Source organism: Salvia miltiorrhiza, chromosome 2 (genome assembly GCF_028751815.1).
Source record: "Salvia miltiorrhiza cultivar Shanhuang (shh) chromosome 2, IMPLAD_Smil_shh, whole genome shotgun sequence".
NCBI classification, from domain to species: domain Eukaryota; kingdom Viridiplantae; phylum Streptophyta; class Magnoliopsida; order Lamiales; family Lamiaceae; genus Salvia; species Salvia miltiorrhiza.
This window is the reverse complement of record NC_080388.1, coordinates 38,797,417-38,819,833: the sequence shown is the minus strand read 5'-3', so window position 1 is coordinate 38,819,833 and position 22,417 is coordinate 38,797,417. Positions and strand designations below refer to the sequence as shown.

General features: G+C 33.8%; 3 protein-coding genes across 3 annotated transcripts; 2 read left to right on the top strand and 1 right to left on the bottom strand.

The window, feature by feature from the left end:
- Positions 1 to 231: 231 nt before the first annotated feature.
- Positions 232 to 3,337, top strand: LOC131012351 (ras-related protein RABA1f). The gene is made up of 2 exons (XM_057940280.1): positions 232 to 1,436; positions 2,529 to 3,337. Exons 1-2 carry the CDS (start codon positions 1,216 to 1,218, stop codon positions 2,959 to 2,961), a joined length of 654 nt encoding a protein of 217 aa, XP_057796263.1. The 5' UTR covers positions 232 to 1,215; the 3' UTR covers positions 2,962 to 3,337.
- Positions 3,338 to 14,454: 11,117 nt separating this feature from the next.
- Positions 14,455 to 15,793, top strand: LOC131012349 (8-hydroxyquercetin 8-O-methyltransferase-like). The gene is made up of 2 exons (XM_057940278.1): positions 14,455 to 15,305; positions 15,441 to 15,793. Exons 1-2 carry the CDS (start codon positions 14,532 to 14,534, stop codon positions 15,735 to 15,737), a joined length of 1,071 nt encoding a protein of 356 aa, XP_057796261.1. The 5' UTR covers positions 14,455 to 14,531; the 3' UTR covers positions 15,738 to 15,793.
- A 4,732-nt stretch (positions 15,794 to 20,525) lies between these two features.
- LOC131008418 (protein SLOW WALKER 1-like) lies at positions 20,526 to 22,011 on the bottom strand (the record flags this gene model as incomplete). Its single annotated transcript, XM_057935299.1, has 2 exons — positions 20,526 to 20,590; positions 21,282 to 22,011. Coding segments are annotated over 2 exons (795 nt in total), but the record flags the coding sequence as incomplete, so codon positions are not given.
- Between the last annotated feature and the right edge of the window lie 406 nt (positions 22,012 to 22,417).

Sequence of the window (22,417 nt, the reverse complement as noted above, 5' to 3'; positions counted from 1 at the left end):
AGTTTGTAGGATTCTTGAGCTGCATTGATCATCAGATTTGAGGTTTTGCTTTATTTCTGTTTTTGTATTCCAGAAGTCTTTGAAATATTTAGTTTGAATTTTTATCTGTGATAAAATTTCTCTAGTTAAAATGATTGGTTTGGTCTACAGCTTGACTATTCTTATTTAAACAAGTATGGATGACACGTTAATAATTTATAAGACCTTGTCTCAGTTTGTATAATTTGGAATGTTTTCGAAGAATAACGACTCAAATGATAAATGGTAAATGGACGAAGTAAAATTTTCCAAGAAACCTCTTGCTACATAATAACGACCTGATCAAAGTACGGAAAATACAAAATGCACAATAATTTGTGTCTTTTAATTTTTTACATTTTTTTTTTGCTTCTAAATATTATAGAGTAAGTTGAGGTTCCTCGAAAATGATTTAGCAATAAATGTAACATTTTATAAATTTGTCATCTGTTCTCAAATCTCAATGCAAAGAGACATTTTAAAACTCAATTTGTTCAAAAAAAAAAAAAAAAAAAAAAAACTCAATTTGTTCCAAAAATTAGCGAGTAATAAAATACAACTAACGCTTCTCTTCTAGAAATCTTTATATACGAAGCGCAGATACTGAATTGTCAGCAAAAATATTAGTACTATATGTTCTCGAGGAAAGTCAACTTCAGAAAAAAGAGGACATTGTTTGTGAATATTTCACATTAGTCCCCAATTCTTTTTCTACAATTTTCAACGCATGTTCCCATCTTTAAATAATATCACAACCGCTTTAGTCTAAAAAGAATTGGCCATTTTTTTCAAAATAAAAACGGCCAATTTTTTTTATATAAGTAACATTCGATATTCAAAATTAAATCAAACGATACAATTTTTTTTTTTCAATTTAATTCTCAAACATCAAACCTCACTCAAAAGAAGAAAAGAAAATAAGAGGGAAAAAAAAATCCGATATGGGTATGGCATCCAAAAAAGAAAAAGCGGTGTATAAATAACGGAAGATATAAATGCAGGTATAAGATAAAAGAAAATGAAAAAGAAAACCCCCCAAAATAACATTAAATAAGAAAAGAGCCGCTTATTAACGGTAGGTACAGTAAAACGCAGGGTATATACACTTCGAATAGATCTCCCTCTTCTCTCGGCGGTCTCTCTCTCTCTTATCTCTCTCTAAAACCCTTCTCGTGTATATACATTGTACAAGCACTCATGGGCGCGTACCGAGCAGAAGATGACTATGATTACTTGTTCAAGGTGGTGCTAATCGGCGATTCCGGCGTCGGAAAATCCAATCTGCTCTCCAGATTCACTCGCAACGAGTTCAGCTTGGAATCCAAGTCCACAATCGGAGTCGAGTTCGCCACTCGGAGCATCCGCGTCGACGAAAAGGTCATTAAGGCTCAGATTTGGGACACCGCTGGCCAGGAACGGTACGACATTGCACTTTAATTGTGGTTAAATTGCTGTGCGTTGCCAGGTGGTTTAGTTTTGAATGCGGTGATTCTTCTTTGCTTTTTTGGCAGTCGTAATTTCGAGATCTCATCTTCTGCTTTTGCTGATCATTCATTTTTTCCTGGTGATGTGAAATGTTAAGTTTATGATTTGGATTTTCCCCTGAGATCCATCGGTTAGCGAATAGCATGATCTTCTTAGATCTGACACTTTTCGAGCTTAGGTTTCTCTGCATTATGTGTCAGGGATGTATTTTATTGAAGAAAAAAATATTTCCTTTTGGGATTCAGCTGATCTGCAAATTTTGGACTCTTTAAGTTGATCCAAACACAATGTTGATCAAACTCGCATAGTTTTATTTATGGATTTTGGTTTTAAGGATACTTAATTAGTGTAGTTGAACATTTTGTGTCCAAGAGATACATGAATCGGAAATCTAATGCGATCCCAGCCGAATTGACTGGATGGTATAGATTGGTGAAGACTGCGAAGAAGAGGGTTTTTGAAGAATATAGTTGTAACTCTTATTTGGAATCGAGCTTCTCCGCATCCTAGCAATCGATCTGGACTTGTGTTTCATCTTCTACTAGAATTTTAGCAACTTTACATTAGAGGTAACCGGTGCCAAGTGTAACTGTCTTTTGTATTATGTAATTCAGAATTGCCATATAAGACATTTAGTACTTTTCTATTAGGCATCAAGAGAAGTATACTTGTGTGTGAATTATGCTCCTTATGCTGCACACATTTATGGAGTTAATTTAATCTGATGACTGCTTATCTGTCAATGTGTCTTGGATTAGGTGATTGGTCTAATATGGTGATTCTGTTTTTTACTTGATGAGGTTAGTTTTGATATTCAGGTCACTGCAGAATTCATTCGTCTCTGATGTTTTCTTTCAGTTCAACTAATGAAACGAAACTCTTTGAGAAAACTTTCTCAAAATTCAACTGTTTAGTAGTGATTATTACTCAACGTCATCATAATCTGTGTCAATTTATGTTACCTATAATGCAACTTGTGATACACTGCTCCATTAATCCTTACCCTTCATGATTCTTTGATCCAGCTATCGTGCAATCACAAGTGCTTACTACCGTGGAGCTGTTGGTGCCTTGTTGGTCTATGATGTAACACGCCATGTTACATTCGAAAATGTAGAGAGATGGTTGAAGGAGCTCAGAGATCACACAGACTCGAACATTGTGATAATGCTCGTGGGTAACAAGGCTGACTTGCGTCACCTGCGTGCTGTTTCCACAGAGGATGCCACAGCGTTTGCTGAAAGGGAGAAGACATTCTTCATGGAAACTTCTGCCCTGGAATCACTGAACGTGGAAAGCGCCTTTACAGAAGTGCTCACGCAGATCCACGGTGTAGTCAGCAGGAAAGCTCTCGAAAGTGGTGACGATCCGGCCCCTATATCCAAAGGGCAGACCATTAACGTTGGCTCTAAGGATGACGTTTCAGCAGTTAAGAAAGGCGGTTGCTGCTCCGGGTGAGTATACCAAGGAGTCTACGGCTGTTCTATATTTTCCTATAGCGAGTTTACAATCTCAGTATACACATCGGTAAGCTGGGACTGCTCGGCTGCCACTGTAGTTGATGGACTCGCTACATTTGCTCGGATTGAGTTGACACTTGTGGAGCAAAGGTTCGTAGTCACTTCTTCGTGTTTGTCTTTTTTATCTTTAATCCCCTTGAATTCGTAGCTGTATTATTATAGTAGTATGAGACTCTTATAGATTCTTTACCTACATACATTTGAGTGCTCTAGGTTTGAATTTAGACATGTATTTGGAAGCGACCCCATTCTTGTACTCTAATTTGGAAGTGTGGTTTTATTTCAATGAACCTAAAAATTGTGTTGTGCCCAAATCTCTCCACTCCTCTCTCTCCCTCTTCGTTATAGGAAATGGGAATTTGCTTCTCTTCTTTCTCAAATTGAATAATTAAGATATCAAATTTGACTAATCTCTCTAATTATGTAAAAATAGAAGTATATCATTAATATTTTATCGTTCATTTTTCAAAATTTATTCCATCGTCACATCACTTTCATGTGAAATGCCGCTCGTTTCCTTTTTTTTTTGATTAATTCCGACCCTTAGTCTTAAGTAAGATGAGTAAATTTTGTACTTTTAAAGAAGCTTGCAATACAACAGCTACAACAAGACGGTTCGGCTTAACAGTAGAACTCTCATGATCTGCCATACCTTGCAAGAGGTTTCCGAGGTTGGTATTAAGCTCTATCTGTGCCTGAATAGAATCCGAGAAAACACATCTGTTTACATCCTTTATGATATTAAGGACAATTTTGTCAACAAAGAATTGGCTCCTTCTCCAACACAGGCTGATTCCTAGCTGATTTGCAGTGGCGGCTAAGATATTTTTTTTTGTTTTTTCTACTATTGTCGATTCTTTGGTTTTTGACGTGAGGTGCTTTATTGCTCTCGGCAGCATAGTCATTTCATGCATAACCTTTAGCCATTCCCTAATGAGGTTCCAAACTTTTTTTGTGCCTGCACATTTGAAGAAGAGATGCTCATGAATTTCATTTTTTTCAGTTGCATAAACAACAAAATTTTGAGATATTTAAGCGATCAATTCGGTTTTAATCGGCTTTCTAATGTCGGTGATGGAGAAATTCGGCCTTCCAGATTGCCTTATGCCAAAACAATGATTGTCCCTTTTTCGCATAGAAATTCATATGCTTCAGCCTTTTGGATTCTTGTTGGCCCAATTGTTGAGTCCTGCCTTTGCTTTTTCCACACTTGATTCACTCCTTGCTATGAATATGATAGCATCTCGATTATCCAAAATATTTTTGATAGTCACCTTATGTTGAAGAGTACTCCAAATATCAGGCTCCTTTAAGTATTCCTCGTGAATCCAAAAGGAATCTATTTGGAGTGGATATCATGTTGAGAGGTTTCGCACCGCAAGGCCTCATTCCTTGTTTGGTTTACAAACTTTCTTCCAAGCGACTAGTGACAAACGCCGACAATAAGAAAATGTCCTACAATAGAAAGGCTAAGATTAGAGAGGCATATTGGTTGACAAGCAACTTTGATTTTATAAATATTTGAGATTTAGCTTTGTTGATGCGAAGCTTCAAAATGCTCGCAAAGTCCTGTAAAGCATTCCAAAAAGGAGCAAGTCGTCGATGAAGGCTAGGTGCGTTATTTTAAGTTTCTCGTCCTTCCTTTTGCACGATTTTGAAGGAGTCTCCACAAATATTCCATACAAAATAGGAATAAGATCCCCTTGTCGGACCAAGAATGAAACTATAGGTATTTGATTCGCCTTTCTTTGCATTCAAATGGTGCATAACATCCCCTTTAGCACATCTCTGAGGTATTTTCACGATATGGACTCTGTATGCTTTTTGAAGCTCTATTAATCATACATTCGGTGAAATTCGTTTTCGCTTATATCTCCTTATCAATTATTATGTAAGAAAAATATTGTTTGTTATATTTCGGCCTTTAACAAAAGCAGGCTGAGAAAAATATATACAAGAGATTTCAAGGAAGGGCTCATTTTTTTTGGTAAATATCTTCATGATAATGTTGTACACAACGTTAATACAAGCTATACGCCTGTAGTCGGCGGTGGTCGGGTTGTCGTTTGTTAGAGCATTCATAACGGTGCACTATTAATACTTATATAGGGTCCGTTTGATTGACATTATTAAGTCAAATAAATATACTTTTCTCACTATATCCACACATTTGATAGCCTCCTATATTAATTGTCAAAGCCCGCAATAATGAAGAAGCCCGCTGCAATATTCCTGTAGCAATTCGATAAAAAATCCGCCGCACCCCCTGTGTTTAATTTTCTTTCTTTCAATAGTGGTATAGATTAGCTTTTTGCTTTCCATATTAGCCCTAAAAAAACCTTGTAGTCTCACGTTCAGAATTTACGGCGACCAAGAGAATGCAAAGATTGCTAACAAAATCCTCACTATAAATTGGACTATCAAGCAATCGAGGGCCGTCAAATATTCACGAATGCAATTAGATATAAATTCCAACATCAGAACATGATAAAGTCCATCACCCCAAAAAGGCTTTCATATCAACGATAACCGAAAACATGAGGTTGTAAAACGGAAATTGAAACAAAAATTCCAGAAAAAAACCATAAAAAGAAAAAAAATCAAACCTTGATTGAAGGTACTCATTGCTTCAGTAGTTTGCCGCTTCAAATCGACGACACACAACCCCGACGCCTGAAAATATGCTCAGTAGCACCGATAATAAGGAGTCGCAGGTTTCTGCAATGTTTATCTGCTCATTTTCCGGTAATAAGGACCTTGAGGAGATGAAGAATAACCTTGGATGGAATTTGGAGGGACATCAATGTGGTTGGCGCGCAAAGTCTTGCAAAACTGAGGTAATATCTGACCAAAAATTTCACCCAAATAGGATGGGGTAATCTCAATATTATGAGATAAAATTAGAGGGTATTGTAGTAATTTCGACAGTTGGATTATTTAATTTAGCTATCAAACATGATCTTAATTAGCAATATCGATATTCTCAGATTTTTTTAAAGTCTATCAAACACCATAAGCATGTTATACTATATATTATTTACACAAAAACTTATATGAGCGCCGTTATAATTGTGCGCTCACAATATGCGCGCGGGCTTGGGTCGGGTCGAACAAAGAGAACCGGGTCATTTGACCAGATATATATATATATAAAAAATCACTGTTTCCTTTCTCCACTCTCTTCTCTCATCCTCGATCTCTCGTTCTCCATCTCTCTCTTCTTTCCTAGCGATGCCGCCTGCTAGAGTCCCTGCATCTCCCTCTCTTTCTCGGCGCCGCTCGCCGGCGACAGCAACAGGATCGCTGACTTCTTCTCCGACCGACAGCAGCGTCACTGCCCCTCTCTGAGTCTTTGCCAGAGCCCCCTCTTTTTCTCTCCTTCTCTCCCGACTCTCTCTCTTTCTCCATCGCCCGACCCTTTCTCTCCCGATCTTCTCTCTTAGCCGCTCTGCGAGAAATCATCGCCGTCGTCGCTCTGCCGTTTTGAAGAAATTGAAGGTCGTTGAAAAACCTGTGACCCTCACCCGTTTCCTCAAATCAAACCCTGATTTAAAAATTCCTCTCAAATCCACACTTTTCTGTTCCCATCTACAATTCCCCTCAACTGTTCTGATTCTGTTGTGTGGAGGAGGGATCGGGGTCTATAGTTTTTATCTTGATAGCTTTTAGTTACACTAGAGTTGTTGTCAATGGAATGAGCTTAATTTGAAGACATTAGAGCTATTGGGCAGTGTTGTTTGATGCTGGAAGAGCTGACGCTATTCGACCATCATATATATGAAATGAAAGTGAAACAAAATTTTCGAATTGGGGCATGATATTGATAATTTCAATATATGTAAATGACACTTTGAGCTTTACTAAATGATACTATTCTTGTTTCTTATTTTTCGATGAGATAATTTATGCACAAAGATCTTTTTTTTCAATTTTATATGATCAATGGTATGTGCTTTGCTTTTCTTCCATTTTAACACTAGAAAATGACACGGGGTTAATGGACACTTTTAACGGTAGAAAATGACACGGTTTAGCTTAGTTGGTGGAGAGAAAAACAATGACACTATCATTTATTTAAAATGAAACTATGTTACATATTGAACACCCTCCAGATTCTGCTGCTGCGCCTCCACAAGGCGCGACCAGAAGAGAGGCCCATGGTTGCTGTGGTATTGCTAGAGCTAGACCTTTTTCTGGCAATGTATCCGAGTGCAGCGTCTACAGAGAACCACAATAGAACATTACATCTTCCTATTTCTTGAATATGTTTCGCTTAAGTCTTGATCAACAAACACTCTCCTGCTTGTTTTTATTTAATTTTTAATCTGAAGTTGGGAAGAAATGTCCAAAATGATAAATCAATGACTTTTGGATGTCTGAGTCAATTGTAAGTCTTTCTTTACATGTATTCTCCGTAAATATCTAATCTAACAGGTCAGAAAATGAAATAAATGGGCATTTAATATACCTAAAAACATCAAACTTATCTTCAAGTAGAGCATAATGGTGGAGAGAAAAACAATGACACTATCATTTATTTAAAATGAAACTATTATATTTTGTATTATATATTCTGAGGGTAGTGAGAAGTTACCAATTGCTAAGGCCGCAAGGTACAAGTAAATTGTTCAATGGAGAAAACAGGTAATCAAAAAGATGAAAAATATATGTAGAACATACAAGAAAAGGTTTTATATATCTACTAGCACAATGAGATCTTACTTGCATAATACTCCAATTTGCCTGCATTTCCAAGTGAAGAATGTCAGTATATCTTCTTGTACATGGTTTCATTGATTGCTTAGAAGTTATATTCCTGCTTCAAGAAAACGTTACTTGTTAAGTGACACTATTAATACATCGAATCAACACTATAACCTTGCAAATGATAATTCCTATAATTGACGCTATTCAAAATATAAACGACACTACTATATTTCAAATGACACTACTCCGACATATAAATGACACTACAAGCTTTCAAAACACACTTTAACATTTCAAAAGACACTTTAAGATTTTGAATGACACTTAGACATTTCGAATGACACTACAAGATTTCAAAAGACACTTTAAGATTTAGAATGACACTTTAACATTTCGAATGACACTATAAGATTTGCAATGACACTTTTGAACATTTCGAATGACACTATATAACATTTTAAAATGACACTATAACATTTTGAATGATACTATAACATTTGAAATTACACTTTTGAACATTTCGAATGACACTATAACATTTCAAAATGACACTTTAAGATTTCGAATGACACTACATGAAATCTTAAAAATGACACTATAACATTTCAAAATGACACTTTAATACTTTCAACAAATGACACTTTTGAACATTTCAAATGACACTATAACATTTCGAATGACACTATAAGATTTGCAATGACACTTTTGAACATTTCGAATGACACTATAACATTTTAAAATGACACTATAACATTTCGAATGACACTATAACATTTCAAAATGACACTTTAAGATTTCGAATGACACTACATGAAATCTTAAAATTGACACTATAACATTTCGAATGACACTATAACATTTCAAAATGTTATAGTGTCATTTGAAGTGTCAGTTGAAATCTCATAGTGTCATTTGAAATCTTGTAGTGTCATTTTGATATGTTATAGTGTCCTTTGAAATCTTGTAGTGTCATTTCAATTGTTGAAGTTTTATTTGAAATGTCATAGTGTCATTTGAAATCTTGTAGTGTCCTTTGAAATGTCATAGTGTCATTTGAAATGTCATAGTGTTATTTGAAATCTCGTAGTGTCATTCAATTTTTGAAGTTTCATTTGAAATGTCATAGTGTCATTTGAAATCTTGTAGTGTCATTTGAATTGTTGAAGTGTCATTTGAAATGGAATAATGTCATTTGAAACGTCATAGTGTCATTTAAAATCTTGTAGTATCATTTGAAATCTTCTAGTGTCATTTAAATTGTTGAAGTGTCATTTGAAATGGCATAGTGTCATTTGAAATCTTGTAGTGTCATTCGAAATGTCATAGTGTCATTTAAAATCTTGTAGTGTCATTTGAATGTCATAGTGTTATTTTTAAATCTTGTAGTGTCATTTCAAATGTTATAGTGTCATTTTGAATTGTTATAATGTCATTTGAAATGTCATAGTGTCATTTGAAATGTCATAGCATTCGAAGTGTCTTTGAAATATTGTAGCATTTGAAATCTTATAGTGTCATTTTAATTATTGAAGTTTCATTTGAAATCTCGTAGTGTCATTTGAAATCTTGTAGTGTCATTTGAACTGTCATAGTGTCATTTGATAGTGTCATAATGTTTAGGGTTTAGTGTTTAGGGTTTAGTATAGTGTCATTTACATGTAAGTGTCATTTGAAATATTGTAGAACAAATGATACTATTTTTCTTACTAAATGAAACCTTTAATATAGAACAAATGATACTATTTTTCAAACTAAATGAAACCTTTAATATTGAACAAAGAAAAGAGCGAAACTTTTAATATCATTAAGCGAAACTTTTAATATCATTTATTAGTGATACTACTTTTCTTACTAAATGAAACCTTTAAATATAGAACAAATGATACTATTTTTCTTACTAAATGAAACCTTTAAATATAGAACAAATGATACTATTTTTCTTACTAAATGAAACTTTTAATATAGAACAAATGATACTATTTTTCAAACTAAAATAAAAAAATAATTAAAAATTTGAAACGAAAAGAAAAAAGAAACTACATACTTAAAAGAAACTAAAAGTATTAAAAGAAATAAACTATAGAAAAAAGAAAAAAAAACTACAAGTATAAAAGAAAGAAACTATAAAAGAAAGAAAGAAACTACATACTTAAAAGAAAGAAACTACAAGTATTATTTTAATAAAGAAATTGCATACTTAAAAGAAAGAAACTACATACTTAAAAGAAAGAAACTACAAAAAAAACTACATACTTAAAAGAAAGAAACTACAAGTATTATTTTAATAAAGAAATTACATATTTAAAATAAAGAAACTACATACTTAAAAGAAAGAAACTACAAGTATTATTTTAATAAAAAAATTACATATTTAAAAGAAAAAAACTACAAAAAAAACTATATTTAAAAGAAAGAAACTACAAAAAAAAAACAAAAACTACAAGTATTACTTTAATAAACTACAAAAAAAAACTACAAGTATTATTTTAATAAAGAAATTACATACTTAAAATAAAGAAACTACATACTTAAAAGAAAGAAACTACAAGTATTATTTTGAAACTCCAAAAAAAAGAAACTATATACTTAAAAGAAAGAAACTACAAGTATTAAAAGAAATAACAAAATAAATGAAACTATATACTTAAAAGAAAGAAACTACAAGTATTAAAAGAAATAACAAAATAAATGAAACTATATACTTAAAAGAAAGAAACTACAAGTATTAAAAGAAATAACAAAATAAATGAAATGAAGCCCAAAATTTCGCTCCTAGTGGGTTTCGAACCCAGGTCTAGCTTGCATAGCCTAAACCAACTGAGCTAAGGGCTCTCTTGATATTCAATGCTTTAACAGTTTTATATAATATATTAAAATCAGTTATAATTTTTTTTTTTAATATTTAAGGTGGAGCCGGATCCGGGTCGGGTCGTGACCCAGACCCGCGCTCACACCATGCGCGCTCACACCATGCGCTCACGTAAGTCCTCCCCTATTATTTACTCATTAGCCATCAAACATGATTATAATTAATTAATCCCACAACATTTGGATTATATATCTCTATTTAATTAATAACCTCTTTTCTATAATAATCTGTCAAACACTCCCTATACTACACATTATAGAGAATCCTACATTTTTTAATGTGGGATTCAATACAACATCAATTTAATGTAGCTTCACTATTTATAGTGTACTACATATTGTAGAGAATCATATATTTTTCAATGTGGGATTTAATACAATATCAATTTAGGGGGTATATTGGTTTGGGATTCTGTTGGATTTTTTTGGACTTTAAAAATTCAATGGATTTTCGTGGGTTTAGGAAATCCATAGACACTACTTTTTTTTTTCTTTTTTTCATGGACTTGATAGGAATTAGGAAGATAGCAACTCAGCACCAGCTGGAGCCCAAAATTCCCTAGAAAGTCAATATTGCTAGAATGCGCAACTGTTCCAATTCAAGAACAAGAACATGAACCTGATTTGAAGAATGGATCAAGAAGAGGGATTCCCGTCCCAAGCCCAGATAAAAGAGGAGCAAAAAATGGAATTTTTGGCCTAATTCTGAGCCCTTTTAGCTGGTTGAAGAGGCTGACTAGAGCTTCGTTTTGAGGGGTTGTTATCGTGTACGAAATCAATCAAGGGGTTGGGTTAGAGTTGAGCAAAGTGGGCACGCAGTATTACATGAAAGATGAGCAGAAATTGCAGCCCTCTGAAGCTCAAGTTTACCATGATTATGATGCCTTGGATTGTCAAGCCTCTGGGGCCTTCACACGGATATTCTTCCCATCTGGGGGCGGCCCTATTTCGTATTTGCTGGTGAATGTGTAGTCGTAGAGGGATGCTTTGTCTTGATTTGTGTTTAGCTATGTGGATGACTTGATGCATTGTCATGAAAGAATGGGTGCTTGTGCTTATCCATTTTCTTGATTTTATGATGTTGCTTGCTTGATAGTTTGTTATATCTAACTCCTGATCAAAAAAAAGTTTGTTATATCTAACTGTAATTAGTTTAGGTTCTTTTGATATAGTTTTGAACTTGGTAATATTATGCTAATTATGGGGGCATTATAGTGCAATGTGGAGTTTTTAGTTAGTTGCTAGGTGTGTAGTGAAGATTGAGCTATTTGATGATGTGAAATTTTTGATAGCATTATGTAGCATGGAATAGTAAGGACTTTCTCACCCATAAAAGTGTAAAAAACGAGCCAGCCGCAGTAGGTTTTTTTTCTAGCGTGGGCGTGGAACATAATATAAGATACTTTTAACCAAGAAAACATGTTATCCAAAAGAGAGGTTAAAGAATTCATAGAAATCTCATGTGATGAGGTGGGATTTCTCTCTTTGTATTTTTTAAGGAGAATTCATCAAAATCCATAGAGTTTTAAAATCCACAAACTTTTAGATACCTAAGAATTTTTTAAGACTTTTTAAAATCTATATTAAATACCTCTAAATTTTTCAAGATTTTTAAAAGTTTGGATATACCCCCAGACTTTCAAAGTCCAAAAAAATCTTATAGACTCTACAACCAATACACCCCCTTTAATGTAGCTTCCAAATAGTTTTAATTCTTTTCATTTCACTTTGTAATTATTATTTTTTTAATCTACAAATGCATTTAAAATAAGGATAAAATAGAAATGAAAATTATTGTAATATTTTTTAAATTATTGTATTTTTTTAATTAATGTAATGTTAGATTTTAATTTTAATGAAATTTATGTTGTTAAATTTAATGTTTAATTTAATTAAAAAATACACTAAAAATAAAGATAAAATGAAAAAGAAAATTTAAGAGCTCGGTGCAGAGAGCCCACCCCACCATGAGAAAGAGACTCTTAAATGGTGTAGACCACTTTTAAGAGCTCATATGAGCTCTTATATTTGTATTAGGAATGTCATTTGTTACGTGAATAAATGATTTTTTTTTAAATCGTCGACACGTGGCAATCTTCAACGTCCAGCAACTTAGTGGCTATAGTGGATGAAATATCACATTGGAGTAGAGGTACGAGAATAGTATGAGCATCAGCACCACTTTAAGGGTGTGTTTGCTTTGATGTATAAAAAAATTCAGGTAGATTGTATAGTTTTTTGGGCAGCTCCTTATCTCTTGGGAAATGGATAATATTATACTTAAGAAAGGGTGATATAATTTTATACCACTTTATAAGGAGTGGATAAATATATTGTCCATCAAACCAAATAGAATATAAAAAAATGTGGTCCCAACCCTCATTATATTATTCATTCATTTAAAGGGATAAAAAGTAAACACACCCTAATATCTCATCAAAAGAAAAATAAAAAATCTGTAATATGAGACGCAAAATTCATTGATTGAAACGTAAAAATTGTCACCGGAATCAATTCAATGGGGTGGCGGAAATTAATTGTTTTATTACATTGGCTTAAAGATGCATGCAATCTTCTTCTTCAAAAAAAAAAAGATGCATGCTATCAAATAGAACAAGGAAACAGGTGATTCTATTCATTCTTTATAGGCCCTATATTTAAATATAGAATAAAATATAAAGTAAATTTTTAATTATTATTTTAAATAGTACTACTATAAAGATTAAAGGGGGATTTTCTTTAATACACAAGTTTTTAATACTTGCTACACTCCATACCACTTTTTTTATTTTGCTACACTCTATATCCACTTGATTTTTTTAATATATATTTGTTTGTTGAAAAAAGTGAATTGATAGTGACATAAATTTAAATAATCATTGTGAGAAGTGATGATTGGTACAATGATTCTCTTCTCTACGAAGTTTCCGGTTGTAAAGTTTCCGATTAAATGAAGTTTCCGTCTATTTCAATAATCAAAGTTTCCGTTTTCGCCTATTTGTTCTCTAGCATATCAAAGTTTCCGGATTTTCCTTTACTGTTACTTAATTAATTGTAGTTCCCGCTCGTTTATTTTAAGTTTTCGCTCAATATTAATTAAGTTTCTGCTCGCTCATTTTAAATTTTCTGGTCGCTCATTTTTAGTTTCCGCCAATTAAATTTTTCCTCTCCAAGGTTTTCGGTAGAGAGAGGGCAGTACTAGGGGTGTTGTACTTTCATCTGATAAATCAAATTTTGAGTATAATAAAAATTATATTTTAATGCATATGGGTATGTGGCGTAGGAATTTTAAAAAGTGAATATTGGTGGTATCAATTTTCACAAAATAGTGTAGTATTAAGTATTTCCACAAGATTAAAATGGGGCTATCCATAGAATTACGCTAAGGAAACTTGAGTTGAACGAATCACGTGATTCATGAAGCCCAATGGTAATTATGAATCACGCCATTCATGTGGCCCAATCAACAATATTTTATCGACCCATCTTACTGATCAAGTTCAAGCAATGAAGTAATCATGAACTATTCGTTCCCAAAAATGGGATACAAATCTTACCTAAATCTTTGATAATATTTGATTATGTGAAACTTCAAATTCAAGTATTTCCCAAGGTCTACTCTATCAATTCAATAATATTTGGGGCTTCGACCCATCTTATATTGATCAATGAAGTAATCATTAATTATTCGTTCCCAATAATGGGATATAATCTTACCTAAAGTTTGAGTAATATTTAATTATGTGATTCGATATTTTCTAAAAACTACTCCCATCAATTTAATAGTATTTGGTGATGTAGCTCAAATGGTATAGCAAATTTTGATATATAAAATCATATCAATAATATTTCTATTTTCTTGTCACACTCCTATAAGTAGGGGAAGAAATTAAGAAAAACATACTAAAAAGTATCAGCAATTCCTTCAAAAAAATGGCATTCCCCAATGGTGTAGAATCTAGACAAGAACTTGTTGACGCTCAAGCTCATGTTTGGAACCACATTTTCAACTACATAAACTCCATGTCCCTAAAATGCGCGATAGAACTAGGCATAGCCGACGCCATCCACAGACACAACAAGCCTATGACACTTTCCCAATTAGCTGACGCCCTCTGCATCAACAAGGCCAAAACGGATGCCCTCTTTCGTCTTATGCGGATTCTACTCCATTCCAACTTCTTCGTCAAGGTCAAGACCGAGGAAAACGAAGACGAAGAAGCTTATTGTCTCACACGGGCTTCTCGTCTCCTTTTGAGAGACGAGCCCATGAGCATTGCCACTTTTGCAGTCGCCATGCTCGATCCTATCTTCGTTGATCCATTCTATCACGTGAGCGAATGGTTTGGAGATAATCATCCCACTCCATTTTTCACTAAAAATGGGACAAATATGTGGGAGTATGCAGGGGCTGAGCAAAGCAGCAATCAACTGATTAATGAGGCAATGGCGAGTGATGCAAGATTTGTGAGTAGCATACTTGTTCAAGAATGCAAGCAAGTTTTCGAGGGGCTGAAAACGTTGGTGGACGTCGGAGGTGGCACGGGTATGGTGGCGAGAGGAGTCGCCGCTGCCTTCCCGGGCTTGAAATGTATTGTGTTGGATCTTCCACATGTTGTTGTTGGCTTGGAAGGATCCGAGAGATTGAGCTTTGTTGGTGGGGACATGTTTGAGTTCATTCCTCATGCAGATGCAGTTTTTCTCAAGGTATGTATGGAATCTCATGGACATGTCCACACAAAAAGAATGCATTATTATAAAAGAAACATTATCATTAAAAAACATTAATTAATATTGTATGTATAACTAAAGAAACATAATTTGATCATCATGGATTATCAGTGGATATTGCACGACTGGAACGACGAAGAATGTGTTGGAATACTGAAGAAATGCAAAGAAGCCATAGCTCCGAGCAAGGGCAAGGTGATTATTGTGGACATGATTGTGGGTGATGAGAGAGAAGAACATGAAGCAACCGAAACTAAGCTCCTTATTGATGCTTTGATGATGGCTGTTGTTACAGGGAAAGAAAGAACTGAGAAAGAATGGGCCAAGCTCTTCGTTGCTGCTGGCTTCCAAAAATATAACATCACTCCTGTCTTAGGATTGAGATCTGTGATTGAGGTTTTTTTTTAATTGTGTTTCGTTTATCGTCGTGTCCTCGTGTTTCAAATAACGCTTTTCATCTCCTATGAGACATGCCTTATATCTTAATTTTAAATTGGATTAATTGCCCATAAAATACTAAACTTTCGTCCAATTCTGATTTTACACACAAACTTTGAACTGTAGCGTGAAAATTACTAAACTTTAGATTTTATCTGATTTTGCTACTAATCCAAATTCCGGTCAAATATCAGGCTAGTATGACGTGCCAATATTTGACGTGACATATTTATTATTAATTTCTTATTAATAAAAAAAACACAAAGCAAATAACCCAAATTGCCAATAACTTAATATATCAAATCAAATAATAGTATTTTTTTTAAATTCTCAAGTTTAAATCAATTTTTTTCTAGTTCACTATTTCACAATTGATTACTCCAATATATAAAATAGAAGTCATTCAATAGTATAAATATATATAGTTTATAAAAAAAATTAATCTTTAGATAATGAAAATTTAATAAACTTTATTACTTAGCTAAATAATTTTGGGTTAATGCCGTGAAAAACCATGAACTTTGGTGCGATTTCCAAACTTTCCATGATCTATTTTTTTTATCAAATTTTCCATGAACTTAAACACTCGAACAATTTTTCCACGATTTTTACCTCCGGTGATGCTCTGGGCTGACATGGCAAACCACACCCCCTTGGCTCTTACCCTCTCTCTATGCGCAAGGGGAAGAGAGAGATGGTGACGTGGGTGGGGGAGGCTGGGTGTGATTTGGCATTTTTGATGCCACGTTGGCATACCGGCTGCCAACTCAGATTTAATTTGGCCGGAAAATTACTCCGGACGGACATTGCAACAAATTGAAAGCTCGTTGAAATTTTTGCAACAATTAAAAAGATTGTCAAAAAACCAAATTTTGGAATAAGGTCAGGTATTTTGATGCAATTAACCCTAATTGTAAAATATCGATTAATGCTTGTGTGCGTGTATAGTTATAAGTTTTTGAGATATATTTTCAATAGTTCATGCACAATCCATAAAACTAGTGTTGTTCTCGTAAATACATAAACTTTCATCATTTTTTAGTTTTTCCTAAAATCTTCATGTTTTTCTTATTTTTCCCACGAAATTCATTTCCCCATATTTCTCCCTCAATGATAAATTTTTTTTGATCCAAATATCATGTTAAAGTTTTTTAGTTTCTCAATTTAAAAAAAAAATATTTTCGATTTCTCAACACAGTAAAAAATTTAAATTAACATTTTAACCGTTAGGTCCATAACTAATTAAGAACAAACTCGTTGAGAAATATGCCATGATATAATTTTGGTCCAAATACTATATCAATGATTTTCAATTTCTCAACACAATAAAGAAAATTAAATTTACATTTTAATCATAACCAATATTGCAACACAAACTAATTGAGAAATATGAGGAAAATGAATTTTGTGGGAAAAATGAATTTCATGGGAAAAATTAAAAGAGTATTAAGTTCGTGGGAAAATTAGAAGAGTTATTAAGTTTGTGGGAGAAACTAGAAAATGCTGAAAGTTCGTTTATTTACATGCAAATAGTTTAAATTAAAAATTGACACGTATACGCCACATGAACAATAATATGCCACATAGAAGTCATGTCAGTTTTAATTTGATCGAAATTGCTCGCCATGGGAAATATAAGACAAACACAAAGTTTGTGTATTTATATTCAAATCCATGGGAAATTAAAACCATAAAATGCTGAAAATTCGTGTATTTATATGAAAATAATCCAAGTAAAAATATCATTTATTATGAGTAAAAGTGTCATTTCCGTGCATTAAAAGTATCATTTTTAATAAATCATATATTTTTACACAAAATATCATTTGATTTTATAAAAAAAAAATATATCATTTGCGAAGTATCATTTGCTTACATTAAAAGTGTCATTTGCGAAAATTAAAAGTGTCATTTGTAATATATCATTATTTTTATACAAAGTATTATTTGATTTTCTAAAAAATATCATTTATGAAGTATCATTTGAAATAATTAAAAATATCATTTTATGTTATTAAAAGTATAATTTGTAATGCATAGTAGTGTCATTTTCATATTTTGAAACTATCATTTACATATACAAAAATCATTTACATATACAAAAAGTATCATTTACGAAGTCAAATAATATCATTTTTTTTTACATAAATTAAATAATGTCGTTGAAGTGGAGGTCGAGCTTGGTGTCAAATTCGACAACGAGAAAGAGGTTCTTAATTAATTAGGATGGCTGACAGGGTCGAGGTAGCCACAGGGGCTGCCGAGGGTCTATTGTTGGAGAAGAGGAAAAAAGGTGAGGCCGAGGTAGCCAAGGTAAGTTTGGTTGTTGGGGAAGAGGAAGAAAGCCAAACCGAAGTAGCCGTAGGGGATGCCAAAGGTCTTGTTGTTGGGGAAGAAAAAGAAGGTGATGTCGTTACCGAATGTTGTGGATGGAAATGGATAGAGCTATAAATAAACAAAGCTACTCGCAAGCTATTAGAATTCTACTCCAAAGAAGCTCGTTTAAGACTCGATTCGATAGTAAACGAGCTGAACTCAAGCCTAATTTCGAGCTCGATAATATTATCGATTCGAGCTCGAAACTGACAGCACTTAGCTCGTTGAGCTCGCGAATACGTTCAGATCATTCGATTGTTTGCGAACATTTATGAGAGCCTATTCACGAACCTTCAATCGAATTAGTAAACGAGCCTTAATCAAGCAAATCAAACTCGAGCTCAAATAATATACTCCTTCCGTTACCATTATTTTTGGGCACAGAGATCAAGAAAAAATACAGTTAGTGTATAAACTGAGTTGGTGGAAGATATTTAAGGATTATTTTAAATGAATTGTTGAATAAAGTGAGTTGGGCCCATCATTAATAACATTTTAAATAGTTAAACTTTTACTAAGAAGGGTATGAGAAATTACTAGTGTGACGTCCCAATATAGTAACTGGGATATTGCTAATGGGACAGAGGGAGTATTAATTAAGATGTTTTTCTTAAATATTTAACAATTCGAGCTCGAACATGTATACGAACATCCTACAAGCTAAGTTTGAATTCGACATTATCGAGTATCACACGAGCCAAGCTCAAATCGAGCTTGAGCTTGGTACCTGGGTGACGAGTTGAGCTCGATCAAAAAAATAAAAGCTAGCTCAAATCGAGCTCGAGCCAAACTCAAACACCTGAATATCTAAACAAGTCGAACTAGAGTCTCTTAGTATTCGGCTCGACTCGTTTACAGTCTTAAAAGGGGGGGGGGGAGCCCATAACGTAGGACCCATTGAAATAATATATATATATATATATATATATATATATATATATATATATATATATATATATATATATGTGTGTGTGTGTGTGTGTGTGTGTGGGTGGGCTACCGTGAGAGCACATCTTAGAATAAGAAATAAGAGCAATTTTTAATGTATGAATTTTATGTAGAATACGTATGAATTCGATGTATAAATGTATGAATTGTGAAAAATAATTTTTTGCTACCTTTGGGATTCGAACTCAGGACCATAAATCCATCCAACAGGATTATGAATCAACCGTAGATCTTGATGATCTAAGGGCTGAAAATGATTCTTATTTTATATCTTAAGAAATGCTCTTATTTTAGCCATTCCCTATATATATATATGGTGCGGTTATAATGAGAACCACAATTATCGTGAGAACATAAGAACCAATAAAATTATTGCATCTGCTATACAAATTAATGCATCCGCTATTAAATTTAATGCATCCGAAAAAAATAATTTTTTTGCTCCCTTCAGGATTCGAACCCAGCACCTGCATCCATCCACCAAGATGATGCATCCACCGTAGATCTTGATGATCGAATGACTTAAAATGGTTCTCCGTTCTTATTTTATTAGTGGTTCTTATTTTAAGGAGCTCCTTGAAGTGAAAGTGAAAATAAAGAAGAAAAAATGACAAACTTCTCTTTTGTGTAAAATATGAGATAAGAATGAAAACATTTAAAGTCATAAATTTTTATTATCTCTCCATTTAGAGGGATAAAAAGCAAACACATCTAAGAGTATCTCCAACCGAGACCAATAACCTAAAATATAGTAGAATCTTTTCATTTTTTTGGCTATGGCGGTGAACAGGAAAAACGCAAATTTGCATTTTTACTGTTTAGAAACATATTCCACTAAATTTGCATTTTTACTGTTTAGAAACATATTCCACTAAATTTGCATTTTTACTGTTTAGAAACATATTCCACTTTATGATTTTATAAAATTGCAATTGAAACCTTCATATACATATAAAGTCGAAAAAAAGCAGCATAAAAAGAAAATTTACAGAAGAATAAAAAGTGGATTTGCAGAAGAAAAGTAAAGCAAAGAGAAAAAAAAAAAAACGTGAGTAAAGAAGCGGCGCTCTGTATATAAACATTTAAACCTATTTTTTTCTATTGTATATATGGATTTGTCAAATAAATTTGGGCTGGGCTTGGGCTTAATATTTTTAGATAATTCATTATAATTTTTTTTTTCGGAAATTCACTATAATTTTGTTAAGATGATTTGAACAATTAAAGCATATTAAATTATCAATACACACACATTTTTATATATTACGCATCCACCAAAAAAAGAAATGTATTTACTTTATTTTATTAATTGTACAATGAAACATAAAATATAAATTTGCAATGTAGATTATAAAAATGTTGATTAATTATATAAAAGTGTTCACTGTAAAATTTCATTACTACAGCATCAAATTAGAAATTATAAATTGAATCCTAATATTTACACAAATTAGAAAGAGGAGTAGAATTGGATGATGTACTGTAGAAGACGAAGCAGCCTGAATTGCAGAAGAAAAATGGAGAAAATGACTGCTATCAAAAAGTTGATAAGTCTCTCTCAAAAAAAAAGTTGATAAGTAAAATATTTCTCCTTTTAAATATTATTTTGGTTTTGAATTGGTTACGGGTTTTCAGATAAAGACAAATTTAGTTGGGGCTTTAATTTTTCGGACATTTAAGTTAAATGATTTAACTTAATTAATAATTAATTATATAAACATATTGTATACTATATATAATGTACTACACAACAATTTGTTTATATAAAAAAAAATCTCAAACGGTATTATAATTATAATTATAATCTCTTTGTAATATTCTCATGATCAAAGAGGCGGTGGAGACGGTTGTGAATTTGAGACCGATTAATTATTCTCTCCAACTTCTTTTTTAAGATTCTTTCGAAAATTCTTGCTACGAGGCTGAGTTCGGTTGCTGCAGATTGTGTGACGAGTAACCAGTTTGGTTTCATTCGTGGTCGTCTCATCCATGATTGTATCATGTTGGGATCAGAAAGGGTGAATTATATGAATAGGCCGTGCGGTGGCAAAAACATGGCCTATAAAGTGGATATTAGAAAGGCTTTTGACACCATTAATTGGAAGTTTGTTATGTGCCTGATGAAGGCGATGGGTTTTTTGACACCATCAGAAATGCCAAATCACCCCCCTTCCCCCCCCCCCACGTCACCCTCTCTCTCTTCCCCATCTTCCCCATCTTCCCCTTCCCTCTCTCTAACAGCCGTGGCGATTAGGCCACCGGAGGGCAGGTAAATCACACTCTCTATTGGCTTCTCGTGATTTAATTCCATCACAGAGCTTGCATTTGACACTCTCACATCCCAAACCCTAACACTATGATCGTACGACCCAGAAACGAACATTTCATCACTAATAGGCGAAGCATCACTGCACCGCACATAATCCTTGTGCCCTAAGAGATTAAACACGCATTTCTCAATTGTAACATCCCAATACTTAACAACGGAATCATCTCCACCTGAAAAGAGGTGGAGTTTATCGGCGGCGCGAGGGTAACTTACTGACCGGACAGCGGCTGCGTGGCCCTTCAGACGGCGGAGATGGCTGCGGGACTTCGCGTCGAACACGTGGACGGTGCCCGTCAAGTCTCCGGCGGCGAGGAGCTTCCCGTCGCAGCGGAAGGAGACGGCAACGGCGGTGTCGGAGAAAGAGGAGATTGTGGGTTTAGGCTCAAGGGTCTTGTCGGAGAAGATCGATATGTTGGCGGAATGCGTGGCGGCGAAATCGTGAGAGCCTATCGGCGAAAATGCAATCGAATTTATTGGGAAAGTGAAGGATTTTGATGGTGTGGTTTCGATATCTTTAGGGATTTTGAATGATCTCCAGTACTTGGCCTCCGGCGTTGGAGTGAGTTTGGAAGGGAAGAGGGGGAAGAGAGAGAGAGAGAGAGAGAGAGAGAGAGAGAGAGAGAGGGTGACGTGGGGGGGGGAAGGGGGGTGATTTGGCATTTCTGATTAGGGCTGAGCAAAACCAAACCGGAACCGCCAAACCGAACCGAACCGAACCAAATCGGGCGGTTTGGTTCGGTTTATGTAGAGAAAACGGTTCGGTTTAGTTTGAAAAATTTCAAACCGCCAGAAAACGGTTCGGGTTCGGTTTGAGAAAAACGGTTTGGTTTATAAACCGAACCCGCCCAATTTAAATATAATTAATAAATATTTATTTTTAAATAATTAATTAATAAATATTTAAAAATTAAATTTAGAATTTTACACTTTACATTAAATTCAAAAGTACATAAGATTTTTATTATGTGCTTGTTCTTTAATTTTTACAAACTCTTGA